Raw genomic sequence first — 19,625 nt, 5'->3', positions numbered from 1 at the left:
ACTCTCTGAGGTCATTAAAGATCCCATGGCACTTATCGTAAGAGTAGGGGTGTTAACCCCGGTGTCCTGGCTAAATTCCCAATCTGGCCCTCAACCATCACGGTCACCTAATAATCCCCAGTTTACAATTGGCTCATTCATCCCCCTCCTCTCCCCTGTAACTATTCCCCAGGTCGTTGCTGCAAATGAGAACGTGTTCTCAGTCAACTTACCTGGTAAAATAAAAAATAAAAAAATCTAGGCCAATTCTGGCATGATTCTACTCTTTAAAAAAAAAATCAGTTTGCATAATCAATTGGTGACTTTTATTTTGATGTAACCGCTGATTCCACTATTGTTGCTCACGCTAATGTTGTTCACAACACACTGGTGGGAGTGCTGAGGTTTAGCTAGCCAATTACCTATTAAACTCACTGACTGCCAGTCTGGCCAATATACTGCACTAGAGGAGCATTGCTTAATGCTAGGTAGCTAACGAACTGGCTAGCTAGCGATTTAGCTAGCTCACTGAAGTAGGGCCCTAGTGTTTCTCCCACAGTCTACAACTTGCCTTTGCCTGCCTAACTATACTGCAGTCATGTCCGCGGCAGGAGATTTTGGAAACCCTCTAAGGAAATTTAAATTAGTCTTTCTTGGCGAGCAGAGCGGTAAGTGTACAACTGAAAACTATATGGTGTAACGTTCGGCCAAGGTTGAAAATTAGATATATTTTGAACACGGAGTTCGCTAAATGGCTAGCTATGTGATCAATAGCTTGCTAACTTAGCTGGCTAGCTAGCTAATGCCAGCCCCGTTCATCTTGGGCGAGTCTCTTTTTTTTAATCGATATCCACCGACTGCCATACAACTGAGACCATGGCGATTCAGTTATATAGCTAGCTACGTTTACTGATCAGTGATATTGAACCTTTCGGTGATATCATATGTTTACATTGCTAACTAATTTATGGTTAGTTGGCTAACTATTTGGCAGTGTAAGCCAGTTATTCTAACTAATGTTTTCGACACAGGTAAGGAAACTTGCTAGCCTAAATAGCTAGCTAACTAAACTAACAAGCTGTTGTTGGGAGACTAATTGTTTCTAGTTAACACAGTCAGTCGGTTTGTAACGTTAGCTAAAATAAATCAAAACATGAACCACTAACTTAGCTAGATGCTACATACTACGACTACAATAACTAGCCGCTATTTTATAACTAGTTAGGGTTTGCTCTGGTGTGTTTATTCAGTCAGAGATGTCAGATTTGTCTTTGGTGTTCAGAGCGGCTGTAAAGTTTCCGGTGCTAACCATCTCAGTCGTCACTCTTGCTAAAGACAGCCTCTGTGCCAAGAAAGACGTCTCATTGCATGTCAAACCAAGTATCAACGTTATATGGTTGATTTATAGGCTCATGCCTGCCTGACAGCCAGCACTGTCTTTTTCTCTGATATGGGGACTTCATATTGTACATTTCAACAGCTCTCTGTTCTCATTATGTGGTGGCAATTGTGATTTTAAAAAGCATCACCATTCTTATGAAACAATCTGCCTATCTCTGATTCTGAGAATTTGAGCTATTGTATATGCTGGATGGATCCGGTATACCTGAAACCCAACGTTCCTACAACATACATAACCACCCTGATTTAAGGCCTGTGGTTTTCAGTATGAGTGTATTGAGGGAGAACCAAGGACTGGAATGATGCATTGTGAAGCCTGGATGACCAGCCTGATCACAGCACTGCTGAGGGGGTGGGATGGTATGGAGGTGGGCTGTACGTCAGTCTGTTCCTCTCATCGTAGGCAAGGCTATAAAGTAGTCTATCCTATATACCACTGTCAGCGACAAACATCCCCCTCCTTTAACCAGAACCCATGCTACACTTCAAATATATGTATGTGTTTGTTTGCTGTTGACAAGTCTGTCATGTGTTTATTTTGAGATTGGGGGTGGGGAGTAGTAATTTGGAGGATATACTGCTGTGATTTAGTTTGCTTTCTGCCCAAGAGGAATGACGCTTGACCCCTAGGGCTGTGACGATACCAGTATCGCAATATTTATGCGACTCTGGATGACATGTTTGTTTCCAACATTAGGGCTGTTTTCCTTTTTTTGTGACCAACCTTTTTTTATTCAGATTTGTCATTTTTGTTACAGGTACAAAAACAAATCAAGTAAATGCATACAAAGATAACCCAAACCATTCACCCCCTCAGTCCCCATCCTCCTCAACCCAAAGAAGCATGCCTTTCCTATCCCACCCAGCAACCAAGGTTGCTTATGTCTCCCTCCCATCATCCCCTGATTAACCCCATTAGGTTCTCCCCAGTCCCCTGCCCTCACTCACCCACAACAGCAGCCCTCCCTCCCCGGTTCCCCCTGCCCTGCACTATCATTACAGAGTTGCAGCATAACGATGAGTGGCAGCCTTACCTATGAAATCTCTTATGCTTCTTATTTTTTTTAATGGTCTTAAGCTGTTGATTAATACATACAAGTAAAGCGTAAACTAATTCACCATTTACCTTGTCAGACCTTTAAATGTAAGTTTGCAGACCAGATTAATTAGTTTGTCATGAAGGGAAATCAATGATAAAACGGAGGGGGGAAAATTGTGTGGAAGCCCATATGGGACTGGCCATCTATCCTCAACAGTTTAGCCCATAGGGATACAATGTGCTGTAGCCGCACAAGAAAGCAACCTCAGTCTGTATGGCACTTCAATACAGTGCATTCCGAAAGTATTCAAACCCCTTAACTTGTTCCATATTTTGTAACGTTACAGCCCTATTATAAAAGGTTTTCAATCGTTTTCCCCCCTCATCTACACACAATACCCCATAATGACAATTTTTGCAAATGTATTAAAATATAAAAACTGAAATATCACATTTACATAAGTATTCAGACCCTTTACTCAGTACTTTGTTGAAGCACCTTTGGCAGCGATTACAGTCTCAAGTCTTTTGGGTATGACACTACAAGCTTGGCACTAGAGGTCGACCAATTAATCGGAATGGCCGATTTCAAGTTTTCATAACAATCGGAAATCGGTATTTTTGGACACCGATTTGGCCGATAGTTTAATTATTATTATTATTTTTTTATACCTTTTATTTAATCTTTATTTAACTAGGTAAGTCAGTTAAGAACACATTCTTATTTTCAATGATGGCCTAGAACGGTGGGTTAACTGCCTCGTTCAGGGGCAGAATGACAGATTTTTACCTTGTAGGCTCGGGGGATTCAATCTTACAACCTTACAGTTAACTAGTCCAATGCTCTAACCACCTGATTGCATTGCACTCCACGAGGAGCCTGCCTGTTATGTGAATTTAGTAGAAGCCAAAGTAAGTTGCTAGCTAGCATTAAACTTATCTTATAAAAAACAATCAATCAATCATAATCACTAGTTAACTACACATGGTTGATGATATTACTAGTTTATCTAGCGTGTCCTGTGTTGCATATAATCGATGCGATGCGTATCGTTGCTCCAATGTGTACCTAACCATAAACATGAATGCCTTTCTTAAAATCAATACACAGAAGTATATATTTTTAAACCTGCATATTTAGCTAAATTAAATCCAGGTTAGCAGGAAATATTAACCAGGTGAAATTGTGTCACTTCTCTGCACGCAGAGTTAGTGTATATGCAACAGTTTGGGCTGCCTAATTTGCCACAATTGTACGTAATTATGACATAACATTGAAGGTTGTGCAATGCAACAGGAATATTTAGACTTATGGATGCCACCCGTTAGATAAAATACGGAACTGTTCCGTATTTCACTGAAAGAATAAACGTCTTGTTTTTGAGATGATAGTTTCCGGATTCGACCATATTAATGACCTAAGGCTTGTATTTCTGTGTGTTATTATGTTATAACTAAGTCTATGATTTGATAGAGCAGTCTGACTGATGGTGGGCACCAGCAGGCTCGTAAGCATTCATTCAAACAGCACTTTCCTGCGTTTTGCCAGAAGTTCTTCGCTGTGCTTCAAGCCTATCAACTCCCGAGATTAGGCTGGTGTAACCGATGTGAAATGGCTAGCTAGTTAGCGGGGTGCGCGCTAATAGCGTTTCAAACGTCACTCGCTCTGAGACTTGGAGTAGTTATTCCCCTTGCTCTGCATGGGTAACGCTGCTTCGAGGGTGGCTGTTGTCGTTGTGTTCGTGGTTCGAGCCCAGGTAGGAGCGAGGAGAGGGATGGAAGCTATACTGTTACACTGGCAATACTAAAGTGCCTATAAGAACATCCAATAGTCAAAGGTTAATGAAATACAAATGGTATAGAGATAAATAGTCCTATAATTCCTATAACTACAACCTAAAACTTCTTACCTGAGGAATATTGAAGACTCATGTTAAAAGGAACCACCAGCTTTCATATGTTCTCATGTTCTGAGCAAGGAACTTAAACGTTAGCTTTTTTACGTGGCAAATATTGCACTTTTACTTTCTTCTCCAACACTTTGTTTTTGCATTATTTAAACCAAATTGAACATGTTTCATTATTTATTTGAGGCTAAATTGATTTTATTGATGTATTATATTAAGTTAAAATAAGTGTTCATTCAGTATTGTTGTAATTGTCATTAGTTCAAATATATATATATTTTTTTTAATTTTTACTTGGTATCTGCTTTTTTTGGTCCTACAATAATCGGTATCGACGCTGAAAAATCATTATCGGTCGACCTCTACTTGGCACACCTGTATTTAGGGAGTTTTTCCCATTCTTCTCTGCACATCCTCTCAAGCTCTGTCAGGTTGGATGGGGAGCATCGCTGCACAGCTGTTTGGAAGGTGAGCCTTCACCCCAGTCTGAGGTTCTTAATGCTCTGGAGAAGGTTTTCATCAAGGATCTCTCTACTTTGCTCTGTTCATCTTTCCCTGGATCCTGACTATTTTCCCAGTCCCTGCCGCTGAAAAACATCCCCACAGCTTGATGCTGCTACCACCATGCTTCACCGTAGGAATGGTGCCAGGTTTCTTCCAGATGTGACGCTTGGCATTCAGGCCAAAGAGTTCAATCTTGGTTTCATCAGACCAGAGAATCTGGTTTCTCATGGTCTGAGAGTCCTTTAGGTGCCTTTTGGCAAACTCCAAGAGGACTGTCATGTCTTTTACTGAGGAGTGGCTTCTGTCTGGCCACTACCATAAAGGCCTGATTGGTGGAGTGCTGCAGAGATGGTTGTCTTTCTGGAAGGTTCTCCCATCTCCACAGAGGAACTGTGGAGCTCTGTGAGTGACCATCGGGTTCTTGGTCACCTCCCAGACCAAGGCCCCGATTGCTCAGTTTGCCCGTCGGCCAGCTCTAGGGAGAGTCTTGATGGTTTCAACTTCTTCCATTTTTAAGAATGATGGAGGCCACTGTGTTCTTGGGGACCTACTATGCTGCTGAATTTTTATTATTTTTTGTTGGTACCATTCCCCAGATCTGTGCCTCCGACACAATCCTGTCTCGGAGCTCTATGGACAAGTCCTTCGATCCCATTGCTTGGTTTTTGCTCTGACATGCACTGTCAACTGTGGGACATTATATAGACAGGTGTGTGCCTTTCCAAATCATGTCCAATGAATTGAGTTTACCACATGTGGCTCCAATCAAGTTGTAGAAATATTTGTAGGATGATCAATTTAAACAGAATGCACCTGAGCTCAATTTCGAGTCTCATAGCAAAGGGTCTGAATACTTGTGTAAATAAGATATTTCAGTTTTTTTTATTTGTAATACATTTGCAAACATTTCTTAACCTGTTTTCGCTTTGTCATTTTGGGATATTGTGTGTAGATTGAGCAATAAAAAAAAATGTATTTAATCCATTTTATAATAAGGCTGTAACGTAAAAAAAATGTGGGAAAAGGGAAGGGGTCTGAATACTTTACAAATGCACTTTATATTGTCCGTACCTCTAGTTGGCGTGGAGTCATTGTCTAAATGTCCTTGAACATAGGCAATATAATAATGAAGTCCAATGTTCAGCAATAATAATGTGTTCCTTTTACCCAATTGAGGGGGTGTTCTCATCATTGTCTTGTGCTGAGGGCAGCGTCACAGCCATTGGCTACGCTGCGGGATTGTGCGTGGATCAGATTGTGAGTGGAGCTGGTTTGAATGGAGGGTGGAGTGAGTTTCTCAGGCCTTCAAATAAAAATGGAATATTTTTTTAAATAAATAAAATCTGCACCATTTGAAGGTCCCCAAGAATGTAGTGGCCTCCATCATTCTTAAAGGGAATAAGTCTGGAACAACCAAGACACTTCCTCGAGTTGGCCGCCGGGCCAAACTGAGGAATCGGAGGTTTAGAGCCTTGGTCAGGAAGGTGACCAAGAACCCGATGGTCACTCTGACAGAGCTCCAGAGTTCCTCTATAGAGAGATGGGGGAACCTTCCAGAAGGACAACCATATCTGCAGCGCGCCACCAATCAGGTCTTTATGCTAGTGGCCAGATGGAAGCCACTCCTCAGTAAAATACATATCACAGCCTGCTTAGTTTGCCAAAAGCCACCTAAAGACTCTCAGTCCATGAGAAACAAGATTCTGAGGTCTGATGAAACCAAGATTGAACTCATTGGCCTGAATGCCAAGCATCACATCTGGAGGAAACCTGGCAACATCCCTACGGTGAAGCATGGTGGTGGCACCATCATGCTGTGGGGATGCTTTTCAGCGGCAGGGAGTCTAGTCAGGATCAGTGGTGGAAAAAGTACCTAATTGTTATACTCGAGTAAAAGTAAAGATGCCTTCATAAGAAAATTACTCAATTGAAAGTCACCTAGTAAAATACTACTTGGGTAAAAGTCAAAGTATTTGGTTTTAAATCTACTTAAATATCAAAAGTTTAAATAATTTCAAATTCCTATTTAAATAGACCAAATGGCACGATTTTCTTGTTTTTTTATTTACGGATAGCCATGGGCACACCAACACTCACACACAGGTTGTAAATTAAGCATTTGTGTTAGTGAGTCCGCCAGATCTGAGACAGTAGGGATTCTCTTGATAAGTGTGTGAATTGGACAATTTTTCTGTCCTGCTAAGCATTCAAAACGTAACAAGTACTTTTGGGTGTCAGGGAAAATGTAAGGAATAAAAAGTACATAATTTTATTTAGGAATGTAGTGGAGGAAATGTAGTCAAATATAAATAGTAAAGTACAGATGCCACAAACTACCTAAGTAAAAATACTTTAAAGTACTACTTAAGTACTTTACACCACTGGTCAGGATTGAGGGAAAGATGAATGGTGCACAGTACAGAGAGATCCTTGATGAAATCCTGCTCCAGAGCCCTTGGGACCTCAGACTGGGGCCTTCCAACGACCCTAAGCACACAGCCAAGACAACGCAGGAGTGGCTTTGGGACAAGTCTCTGAATGTCCTTGAGTGTCCTAGCCAGAGCCCGGACTTGAACCCGATCGAACATCTCTGGAGAGACCTGAAAATAGCTGTGCCGCAACGCTCCCCATCCAACCTGACAGAGCTTGAGAGGATCTGCAGAGAAGAATGGGAGAAACTTCCCAAATACAGATGTGCCAAGCTTGTAGCATCATACTCAGGAAGACTTGAGGCTGTAAACACTGCCAAAGATGCTTCAACAACGTACTGAGTAAAGGGTCTGAATACTTATGTAAATGTGATATTTCCAGGTATTTTCTATTTATTTTTTAAAATATTTTTGCAATAAATGTTAACTGTTTTTGATTCATCATTATGGTGTATTGTGTGTAGATTGATGAGGGGAGAAACGATTTAATTCATTTTAGAATCATTCTGTAACGTAACAAAATGTGGAAAAAGTCGAGCGGTCTGAATACTTTCTGAATGCACTGTATCCACTTTAGAAGTGAGCAGTGCAAGAGATTAATTTGTTTTTAATTGTGAATTCGACGGCCAAGGTAATTTCCTCCCAAACAACCTCTCGGATAGTATTGGCCAACTCTTTCTGTTGTCAGGTTTTGAGAGCTGGCATGTTCCCACAGGTGAACTATGAACGGACAGAATATGCCAGCTACCGAAGCGAAATACACTTGCTATTGTTCCTTGTAATACAGTGAACGTCCCACACCTTAATTTGATGTTTTATATGTTGACAATTATCTGATATGTAATGTCCAGACTCCCATTAAGGTGAGTATAGATTTTGAAGTGACTTTGCATCGGAGGAGGCTGGTGGGAAGGCTCAGTGGAGTCAGGCACGTTGTTTACATTTTTCTTGTTTGGTACCATTCCATTTATGTTGTTAGTGAGCTCATCCTCCTATAGCTCCTCCCACCAGCCTCTTCTGCTTTACTTTCCAGGTTTTTTCACAATTAGATCTTATTAGTGTAATAACATGTTTGAGAGGATGGCCTGACCCTAAACCCAGACCCTACCAAGTTAGGCCTACCCTTCCCTATAATTATGAGATGTTAAATCGAGGTCCTGACAAGAGTAGGGAGGGAGTGTTTACCCTGGTGTCTTGGCTGATTGCCAAGATGGCCATCATATTACCCTGGCCACCTAATCATCCCCAGCTTCCGACTGTCATCTCCCCGGCAACTCTTTCCCAGGTTGTTGCTGTAAAGTGTTCCCACTTCTTAGACAACTTACCTCGTAAGTAAAAATAATGTGTTAAAAACAAACAACTCTCTTGTGTTTCTATTAATTCAATGAAAAACCAAATACAATTTTGTATTTAGGAAGTGGTGGGCCTCTGCATTTTGGCTCATTAAACATTCTTTTGAACTTTCCCAAATGCAGACCGCCTTTGTCTGCCCACTGGCACTGACTACAGAACAATAGGAGTGGGAACGGGTATAGGGGGATAGAGCTGACGGGAGACTTGTGTCCGGGGGGGGGGGGGGTGGGTGTCCTCCCATGAGGGAAATGGGAGGAGGGGTGAACCTGCTGGTTTGGGAGGGGTCTGGGAAGGATGAGGGGTTTGGGAGAAGAGGATATGTGAGTTTTAGGATCGGTCTTCTAAGGAAGATATTTGACCTGTTTAAAAAGAGGTAGGGCACACAGACACTCACCCACACACTGAGGTACATAGATTGCCAGCAGAGCATATTAATAATTAAAACAGGTGTGAGAGAAAAGGGAGCTTTAAAGCTGAGAATTGAGGCCAAATCACTTTCTTTTTTTTTTTACACATTCCTTTGTGTCATTTGTCTTCCACCCTCCCTTTGCTCTCGTATCCTCTCTTTGGGCTGAGGTTAACAACATTCAGTGGGCCAGAAGGGCTCGCTATAGAGAAGGGGAATGGGTGGAACTAGCTCTCTTGATAAGTGTCGTTCTCACGCTGAAGTGTCAGTTGCACCTTCTTAGTGGGTCAGCTGTTTTTCTGTACCCATTTTTACACGACAGTAAAGGCGTCCACATTCTTCCCAGCCGAAACGGTAATCTTCTCTGAATGATTCAAGGGGCTATCATTGTTGAAGTTGCTATAGCAGCATACCACTACTGGCTTGCTTCTGAAGCTAAGCAGGGTTGGTCCTGGTCAGTTCCTGGATGGGAGACCAGATGCTGCTGGAAGTGGTGTTGGAGGGCCAGTAGGAGGCACTCTTTCCTCTGGTCTAAAAACAATAATATCCCAATGCCCCAGGGCAGTGATTGGGGACATTGCCCTGTGTAGGGTGCCATCTTTCGGATGGGACGTTAAACGGGTGTCCTGACTCTCTGAGGTCATTAAAGATCCCATGGCACTTATCGTAAGAGTAGGGGTGTTAACCCCGGTGTCCTGGCTAAATTCCCAATCCGGCCCTCAAACCATCACGGTCACCTAATAATCCCCAGTTTACAATTGGCTCATTCAGCCCCCTCTCCCCTGTAACTATTCCCCAGGTCGTTGCTGCAAATGAGAACGTGTTCTCAGTCAACTTACCTGGTAAAATAATGGATAAATAAAATAAATATAGATATCTATCTTTTTGGGAGACTTGACCAAATTCACATAGCAATGTGAGTTCTAGATCTGTCATTCTCATTTGAAAGCAAGTAAGAAGCGGTAGATCTGTTTTATTTCTATGCTTCCCGTTTTTGTTTTTACCTCTTACTTTCGGTTTTGTACACCAGCTGAAAATGTAAATATTTTTGGTTATGTAAAATATATTTCACAGCAATTTAGATGACAATTTGCTACACTATACAGTGCATTCAAAGTATTCAAAACCCTCGACTTTTTCCACATGTTACGTTACAGCCTTATTCTAAAATGTATTAAATCGTTCTTTTGCCCCTCATCAATCTACACACAATACCCCATAATGACAAAGCAAAAACTTTTTTGGTGGGGAAGAGGAAAGAAGGAAATTACACATTTACATAAGTATCCAGACCCTTTACTCAGTACTTTGTTGAAGCACTTTTGGCAGCGATTACAGCGTCGAGTCTTCTTGGGTATGACCCTACAAGCTTGGCACATCTGTATTTGGGAAGTTTCTCCCATTCTTCTCTGCAGATCCTCTCAATCTCTGTCAGGTTGGATGGGGAAGCATCGCTGCAAAGCTATTTTCAGGTGTCTCCAGAGATGTTCGATCGGGTTCAAGTCCACGCTCTGGCTGGGCCACTCAAGGGCATTCAGAGACTTGTTCCAAAGCCACTCCTGCGTTGTTTTGGCTGTATGCTTAGGGTTGTTATCCTGTTGGAAGGTGAAGCGTTGCCCCAGTCAGGTCCTGAGCGCTCTGGAGCAGATTTTCATCAAGGATCTCTCTCTACTTCGCTCTTTTCATCTTTCCCTTGATCCTGACTAGTCTCCATGCCGCTGAAAAACATCCCCACAGCATGATTCTGCCACCACCATGCCTCACCGTAGGGCTGGTGCCAGGTTTCCTCCAGATGTGACGCTTGGCATTCAGGCCAAAGAGTTCAATCTTGGTTTCCTTAGACCAGAGAATCTTGTTTCAGAGATGGTTGTCTTTCTGGAAGTTTCTCCCATCTTCACATAGGAACTCTGACAGACCTCCAGAGTGACCATTTGGGTTCTTGATCACCTCCCTGACCAAGGCCCTTCTCCGATTGCGAAGTTTGGCCAGGCTGCTAGCTCTAGGAAGAGTCTTGGTGGTTCCAAACTTTTTCCATTTAAGAATGATGGAGGCCACTGTGTTCTTGGACCTTCAATGCTGCAGATCTGTGCCTCGACACAAGCCTGTCTCTGAGCTCGACCTCATGGCTTTTGCTCTGACATGCACTGTCAACTGTGGGACCTTTTTATATAGACGTGTGTGTGCCTTTCCAAATCATGTCCAATCAATAGAATTTTACCACAGACTCCCAAGTTGCAGGAACATCTCAAGGATGATCAATGGAAACAGGAAGACCCTGAACTCAATTTCGAGGCTCATAGCAAAAGGTCAGAATAATGATGTAAATAAGGTATTTGTTTCTTATTTTTAATACATTTGCAAGAATTAAAACTTTTGCTTTTGTCATTGTTATTGTGTGTAGATTTGATGAGGAAGAAGCAACTGCTCCAAAACCGCCATAAAAAAAGCCAGACTACGGTTTGCAACTGCACATGGGGACAAAGATCGTACTTTTTGGAGAAATGTCCTCTAGTCTGATGAAACAAAAATAGAACTGTTTGGCCATAATGACCATCGTTATGTTTGGAGGAAAAAGGGGGAGGCTTGCAAGCCGAAGAACACCATCCCACGGGGGTGGCAGCATCATGTTGTGGGGATGCTTTGCTGCAGGAGAGACTGGTGCACTTCACAAAATAGATGGTATCATGAGGCAGGAAAAGGATGTGGATATATTGAAGCAACATCAATCAGGAAGTTAAATCTTGGTCACAAATGGGTCTTCCAAATGGACAATGACCCCAAGCATACTTCCAAAGTTGTGGCAAAGTCGAGATATTGGACTGGCCATCACAAATCCCTGACCTCAATCGTATAGAAAATTTGTGGCCAGATCTGAAAAGGTGTGTGCGAGCAAGGAGGCCTACAAACCTGACTCAGTGACACCAGCTCTGTCAGGAGGAATGGGCCAAAATTCACCCAACTTATTGTGGGAAGCTTGTGGAAGGCTACCTGACACATTTGACCCAAGTTAAACAATTTAAAGGCAATGCTAACAAATACTAATTGAGTGATGTAAACTTCTGACCCACTGACAATGTGATGAAAGAAATAAAAGATGAAATAAATAATTCTCTATTATTCTGACATTTCACATTCTTAAAATAATGTGGTGATCCTAACTGACCTAAGAAAAGGCATTTTACTAGGATTAAATGTCATGAATTGTGAAACCTGAGTTTAAATGTATTTGGCTAAGGTGTATGTAAACTTCCGACTTCAAATGTATGTAAACTCAGCAAAAAAAGAAACGTCCCTTTTTCAGGACCCCGTCTTTCAAAGATAAATCGTAAAAATCCAAATACCTTCACAGATCTTAATCGTAAAGGGTTTAAACACTGTTTCCCATGCTTGTTCAATGAACCATAAACAATTAATGAACATGTACCTGTGGAACGGTCGTTAAGACACTAACAGCTTACTGATGGTAGGCAATTAAGGTCACAATTATGAAAACTTAGGACACTAAGAGGCCTTTCTACTCACTCTGAAAAAAAACAAAAGAAAGATGCCCCGTGTCTCTGCTCATCTGCATGAGCGTGCCTTAGGCATGCTGCAAGGAGGCAATAAATTGTGGCCAGGGCAATAAATTCCAATGTTCGTACTGTGAGATTCTAAGACAGCGCTACAGGGAGACAGGACGGACAGCTGATTGTCCTCGCAGTGGCAGACCACATATAACAACACCTTCACAGGATCGGTACATCCGAATATCACACCTGCGGGACAGGTACAGGATGGCAGCAACAACTGCCCGAGTTACACCTGGAACACCAAATCCCTCCATCAGTGCTCAGACTGTCCGCAATAGGCTGAGAGGGGCTGGACTGAGAGCTTGTAGGCCTGTTGTAAGGCAGGTCCTCACCATCACCGGCAACAACGTCGCCTATGGGCACAAACCCATCGTCGCTGGACCAGACAGGACTGGCAAAAAGTGTTCTTCACTGACGAGTCACGGTTTTGTCTCACCAGGGGTGATGGTCGGCTTTGTGTTTATCGTCAAAGGATTGAGCGTTACACCGAGGCCTGTACTCTGGAGCGGGATCGAGGTGGAGGGTCCGTCATGGTCTGGGGCGGTGTGTCACAGCATCATCGGACTGAGCTTGTTGTCATTGCAGGCAATCTCAACGCTGTGCGTTACAGGGAAGACATCCTCCTCCCTCGTGGTACCCTTCCTGCAGGCTCATCTTGACATGACCCTCCAGCATGACAATGCCACCATCCATACTGCTCGTTCTGTGCGTGATTTCCTGCAAGACAGGAATGTCTGTTCTGCCATGGCCAGCGAAGAGCCCGGATCTCAATTCCGTTGAGCACGTCTGGGACCTGTTTGTTCAGGGGGTAAGGGCTAGGGCTGTCTGTCCCCCCCCCCCCCTAGAAATGTCCAGGTGCCTTGGTCGAAGAGTGGGGTAACATATCTCACAGCAAATCTGGTGCAGTCCATGAGGAGGAGATGCACTGCAGTACTTAATGCAGCTGGTGGCCACACCAGATACTGACTGTTACTTTTGATTTTGACCCCCCCCCCCCAGGGACACACTTCCATTTGTTAGTCACATGTCTGTGGAACTTGTTCGTTATTGAATCTTATGTTCATACAAATATTTACACAAGTTTGCTGAAAATAAACGCAGTTGACAGTGAGAGGACGTTTTATTTTTTTGCAGAGTTTTTTGTGTGTGTAAACGCATCTACCTGCCACAGTTGCTGGTGGACCAAAATGTTAATTTCCCACCCTGGCCATAGGGCCACACATTGCTGACCTCTTCAGCTTTGTCTGTATTTAAGTTATTTGGTTGGCTATTGGTTATCATGAAGATAATCAGGCATAGAGAGATTAGGCATACTCTAAATTGACTGAGGAATGCATTGTCGAGAATAATTTTGTATTTGGCTTGTTACAAAACGAAGTATATTTTACTAAATGTCCAGTCAATTACACTGATATTAAGAGAATGGCGTGGGAGAAGATGCCGGAAGGCCTTTAGCGCTCCCCCTCTGGCCCTCTAACTTTTGGTTAACCTAACCTTGTGTAATGGTGTCTCATCATCCGAATGAATGACAGGACCATAAGGTCAGGCTGAACCACTGTTTCCAAATCTCCCCTAGCTAGTAGGCCTATTAAATGTAGCAAAATATAGACTACTGCCTGTCCCTAGTGCTCAAATCCTGCACACATTCGTTCCAATATTGTTGTTTAGTGTAGTGGTATATCGATGGTACAGATTGCTGTGTGTACTGTGATTCTGGACACTGCTGCCGAGGCTGTGTTTTTGAGAGCTCTGCTCAGGATACATGACTTGAGGCCTACCCAGCCAGGTTCAACAGTGACACAGCAGTAATATGATAGAGGGGCCGGGTGAGACATACATGGAAGCGGTAGAAAGGAGTAGGGAGAGGGAGGTTGTACTGGAAATTAATACTTTTGCATTCCACAACATGGTAGACTGGAGCAATGAAACAAAATGCTGTCCATTCTTCTTGCTTTTCCTCTGCCTCTTCCCTGTTTTTTAATCCCCCTCTAATTTCCCTTAGTGTTGTCACATGCCAGTGCAGGGCGAGGGAGTGTTGGTGTCAGAGGGCCAGATCTGGGCCGGCACCGCCACTGACAATCTCCCAGCATTCCTTAGAGAATTTTTCCGAAGTCTATTCAAAAACCGTTTTATGATTTTCTTATGTCATTTCTGCTGATTTTTCACTCAGAAATCCCTTGTTGATTTGCAGTCTATATTGTGGTGTTGGGTTTCTTATGGTGAGCATGCAGACTCAGACAGCTCCTCATGGACTCTTACTCCAGGCCTCTTGATGGTTGGTTGGTGGAGTCAAGTCATACAGTTGTGCTGAGCTGTGGCCTGCAAATTGACTGAGGAGTTGCTGGAGATTTGCTGCATCAAATCAAGCTGGAACATGTTAGTTCATAGAAATTGAATGATTCATTCTCTTTCTGTTGGTTATGTGAAATGAGACTTGTCAGTGTCTGTTTTGTCAGTACTATCTGCCAGCCTTACTGGTGTGTTACTAGCCCTTCAAGACTGTAGTACATGTTTTATTAAACAGATTAATGGGGTTATAAAAATGTTGGTCATAACATGAGCCTGTCTTGTTTTTCAGTGGGGAAGACATCGTTGATTACCAGGTTCATGTACGATAGCTTCGACAACACCTACCAGGTGAGGCTAGACCACACATACAGAGTTGAATCTGGATATGATAGTTAGGACTAGGTTTATTACATCATTGGTCTCAATGCCTAACCCAAGTCCTGGTCCTACTACAGAGTGGGCAGGCTTTTGCTCCAGACCAACACAATTGATTCAGCTAGTCAGTCTTTATGATTCGCCATTTGAGTATTGTGTGGTAGTGCTGGGCTTGACTACGCTGTAAAAAAAATATATAGTTTAAACTAATTAATATTATTACTAACTGGTTCCACAGCCTTTAAAAAAGAAAGTAACATTTCGGCTAGTGTTACATGAAATTAACAGGTTTAGTTGACCCAAACTTGGCTCCAACTTAAGAAAACAGGCAAAAATTCAGTTAACTTCTTATGGCTGCAATCCCGCTACCGGTATCGATATGACAACAGCCAGTGATAGTGCAGGGCGCCAAATTCAAACAGAAATCTCATAATTAAAATTCCTCAGACATTCATGTGTCTTATATAATTTTAAAGGTAATCTTGTTGTTAATCCCACCAAAGTGTCTGATTTCAAATATGCTTTTCAGCGAAAGCACTACAAACGATTATGTTAGGTCACCACAAAACCACAATAAGCACAGCCATTTTTCCAGCGAAAGATAGCTTTCACAAAAAACAGAAATAGAGATAAAATTAATCACTAACCTTTGATTATCTTCATCAGATGACACTCATAGGACTTCATGTTACACAATACATGCATGTTTTGTTTGATAAAGTTCATAATTATATAAAAAAATCTGAGTTTACATTGGCGCGTTAGATTCACTAGCTGCAAAAACATCAAGTGATTTTGCATAGCCACATCGTTTCAACAGAAATACTCATCATAAATGTAGATGATAATACAAGTTATACACGTGGAATTATAGATATACCTCTCCTTAATGCAACCGCTGTGTCAGATTTCAGAAAAACTTTACGGAAAAATAAACCATGCAATAATCTGAGACGGCGCTCAGAACAATAGCCAAATTAGCCGCCATTTTGGACTCAACAGAAACCAGAAAATACATGATAAATGTTTCCTTACCTTTGATGAACTTCATCAGAATGCAGTCCTAGGAATCCCAGGTCCACAATAAATGCTTGATTTGTTCGATAATGTCCGTTATTTATGTCCAATTAGCTACTTTCGAATTGTTTACCAAAAGTCTCAAAGCGCGTCCACTATAACGTGACAAAATGTCCAAAAGTTCCGTTAGTCAGTAGAAACATGTCAAACGATGTACTGAATCAATCTTTAGAATGTTGTTAACATACATCTTGAATAACGTTCCAACCGGAGAATTACATCGACTTCAATTGACCGATGGAACGGAGCTCACTCTCACGTGAAAGCGCCAGTTCAATGCGTGGGCACCTCATGGAAGTGATTACTCATTCCTGTCTCCTTTGGCCCCCCTTCACATTAGAGTCATCAGACAAAGTTCTGTTGACATCTAGTGGAAGCCGTAGGAAGTGAAAACCCATCCATATCTCTCTGTATTTTCAATGAGAGCTTGGTTGAAAATCTGGCACCCCCAGAAAATATCCAAATAGGAAGTGGAACTTCTCAGGTTTTTGCCTGCCATATGAGTTCTGTTATACTCACAGACATAATTCAAACCGTTTTAGAAACTTCAGAGTTTTCTATCCAATACTAATAATAATATTCATATATTAGCAACTATGACATAGGAGCAGGCCATTTACTCTGGGCACCTTTCATCCAAGCTACTCAATACTGCCCCTTCAGCCATAAGAAGTTAACTTAAAATAATGTGTTTGCTCAACTTGTCTCATCTTAATTCTACTAGAAATTATCAAATTTTATTGGTCGCGTACACATATTTAGCTGATGATATTGCGGGTGAAGCGAAATGCTTGTGTTCCTAGCTCAAAGTGCAGTAGTGTCTAACAATTCACAACAATACACACATCTAAAAGTAAAAGAATGGAATTAAGAAATATATGCATATTAAAGACGAGCAATGTCGGAGTGGTATTGACTAGAATACAGTATATACAGTGGCAAGAAAAAGTATGTGAACCCTTTGGAAATACCTGGATTTCTGCATAAATTGGTCATAAAATTTGATCTGATCTTCATCTAGGTCACAACAATAGACAATCTGCTTAAACTAATAACACACAAACAATTATACGTTTTCATGTCTTTATTGAACACACCGTGTAAACATTCACAGTGCAGGGTGGGAAAAGTATGTGAAACCTTGGATTTAATAACTAGCTGACCCTACTTTGGCAGCAATAAACTCAACCAAATGTTTTCTGTAGTTGCGGATCAGACCTGTACCACGGTCAGGAGGAATTTTAGACCATTCCTCTTTACAGAACTGTTTCAGCTCAGCAGTATTCTTGGGATGTCTGGTGTGAACTGCTCTGTTGAGGTCATGCCACAGAATCTCAATCGGTTTGAGGTCAGGACTCTGACTGTGCCACTCCAGAAGGTGTATTTTCTTCTGTTGAAGTCATTCTGTTGTTGATTTACTTCTGTGTTTTGGGTCATTGTCCTGTTGCATCACCCAACTTCTGTTGAGCTTCAATTGGCAGACAGATAGCCTTACATTCTCCTGCAAAATGTCTTGATAAACTTGGGAATTCATTTTTCCATCAGTGATAGCAAGCTGTCCAGGCCCTGAGGCGGCAAAGCAGCCCCAAACCATGATGCTCCCTCCACCATACTTTACAGTTGGGATGAGGTTTTGATGTTAGTGTGCTGTGCCTTTTTCTTTCTCCACACATAGTGTTGTGTGTTCCTTCCAAACAACTCAACTGTCGTTTCATCTGTCCACAGAATATTTTGTTAGTAGTGCTGTGGAACATCCAGGTGCACTTTTGCAAACTTCAGATATTTTTTTTGGACAGCAGTGGCTTCTTCCATGATGTCCTCCCATGAACACCATTCTTGTTTAGTGTTTTACGTATCGTAGACTCATCAACAGAGATGTTAGCATGTTCCAGAGATTTCTGTTAGTCTTTAGCTGACACTCTAGGATTCCTCTTAACCTCAATGAGCATTCTGCGCTGTGCTCTTGCAGTCATCTTTGCAGGATGGCCACTCCTAGGGAGAGTAGCAACAGTGCAGAACTTTCTCCATTTATAGATAGTTTGTCTTATCGTGGACTGATGAACATCATTACTTTTGTAACCCTTTCCAGCTTTATGCAAGTCAACAATTCCTTAATCTTGGGTCTTCTGAGATCTCTTTTGTTTGAGGCGTGGTTCACATCAGGCAATGCTTCTTGTGAATAGCAAACTCAAATTTTGTGAGTTATTTTATGGGGCACGGCAGCTCTAACCAACATCTCCAATCTCGTCTCATTTGATTGGACTCCAGGTTAGCTGACTCCTGACTCCAATTAGCTTTTGGAGAAGTCATTAGCCTAGGGGTTTCACATACTTTTCCCAACCTACACTGTGAATGTTTTAAATGATATATGCTAAATTGTAATTATTTTGCCACTATGGCCTATTTATTGCCTTACCTCCCTAATCTTACTACATTTGCACACACTGTATATAGATTTTGTTATTGACTACGTTTGTTTATCCCATTTGTAACTTTTTTTTGTCGCACTGCTTTGCTTTATTTTGGCCAGGTCACGGTTGTAAATGAGAACTTGTTCTCAACTGGCCTATCTGGTTAAATATTCAATATAGAAAAGAAAAATACAATTTGTGTTATTAGTTTAAGCACACGATTTGTCTATTGTTGTGACTTAGATGAAGATCAGATCAAATTTGATGCCCAATTTATGCAGAAATCCAGGTAATTCCAAAGGGTTCACATACTTTTTCTTGCCACTGTACATATGAAATGAGTAAAACAATACGTAAACATTATTAAAGTGACCAGTAAATCCATGTCTATGTACATCGGGCAGCAGCCTCTAAGGTGCAGGGTTGAGTAACCGGGTGGTAGCCGGCTAGTGACAGATAAATAAAATGGTGTTACTTGAGTGTACTTTTAACAGAGCTGAGATTTACTTTGAATTACAAAGTGTAGCAATACAGGTGAAATCAGTCATTGGCAGCCTAATCTCGGGAGTTGATAGGCTTGAAGTCATAAACAGCGCAATGCTTGAAGCACAACGAAGAGCTGCTGGCAAATGCAGGAAAGTGCTGTTTGAATGAATGCTTACGAGCCTGCTGCTGCCTACCACCGCTCAGTCAGACTGCTCTATCAAATCATAGACTTAATTCTAATATAATAAACACACAGAAATACGAGCCTTAGGTCAATAATATGGTCAAATCCAGAAACTATAATTTCGAAAACAAAACGTTTATTCTTTCAGTGAAATACGAAACCGTTCTGTATTTTATCGAACGGGTGGCATCCCTAAGTCTAAATATTGCGGTTACG

The 19,625-nt window shown here is 41.8% G+C and overlaps 1 protein-coding gene across 7 annotated transcripts in view; it reads left to right on the top strand.

Moving 5' to 3' along the window:
• The first annotated feature begins 412 nt into the window (after positions 1-412).
• The window catches only part of LOC139534353 (ras-related protein Rab-6A), a 30,371-nt gene continuing 11,158 nt past the window's right edge, over positions 413-19,625 (top strand). For 3 of the 7 annotated variants that reach the window (XR_011666938.1, XM_071333471.1, XM_071333455.1), the window contains exons 1-2: positions 413-647; positions 15,166-15,224. Coding sequence is in view for 5 of the 7 variants with exons in the window: in XM_071333471.1 (XP_071189572.1) it covers positions 578-647; positions 15,166-15,224 (129 nt within the window). In the remaining 2 variants the exon portion in view is untranslated. Of the gene's footprint in view, positions 648-827; positions 1,011-15,165; positions 15,225-19,625 lie in introns of those variants that run through there. The other 4 variants (XR_011666937.1, XM_071333464.1, XM_071333447.1 and 1 more) reach the window with 2 other exon arrangements.

Source organism: Salvelinus alpinus, chromosome 1 (genome assembly GCF_045679555.1).
Source record: "Salvelinus alpinus chromosome 1, SLU_Salpinus.1, whole genome shotgun sequence".
Taxonomy (NCBI): Eukaryota; Metazoa; Chordata; class Actinopteri; order Salmoniformes; family Salmonidae; genus Salvelinus; species Salvelinus alpinus.
This window is presented reverse-complemented; position numbering and strand designations above follow the sequence as displayed.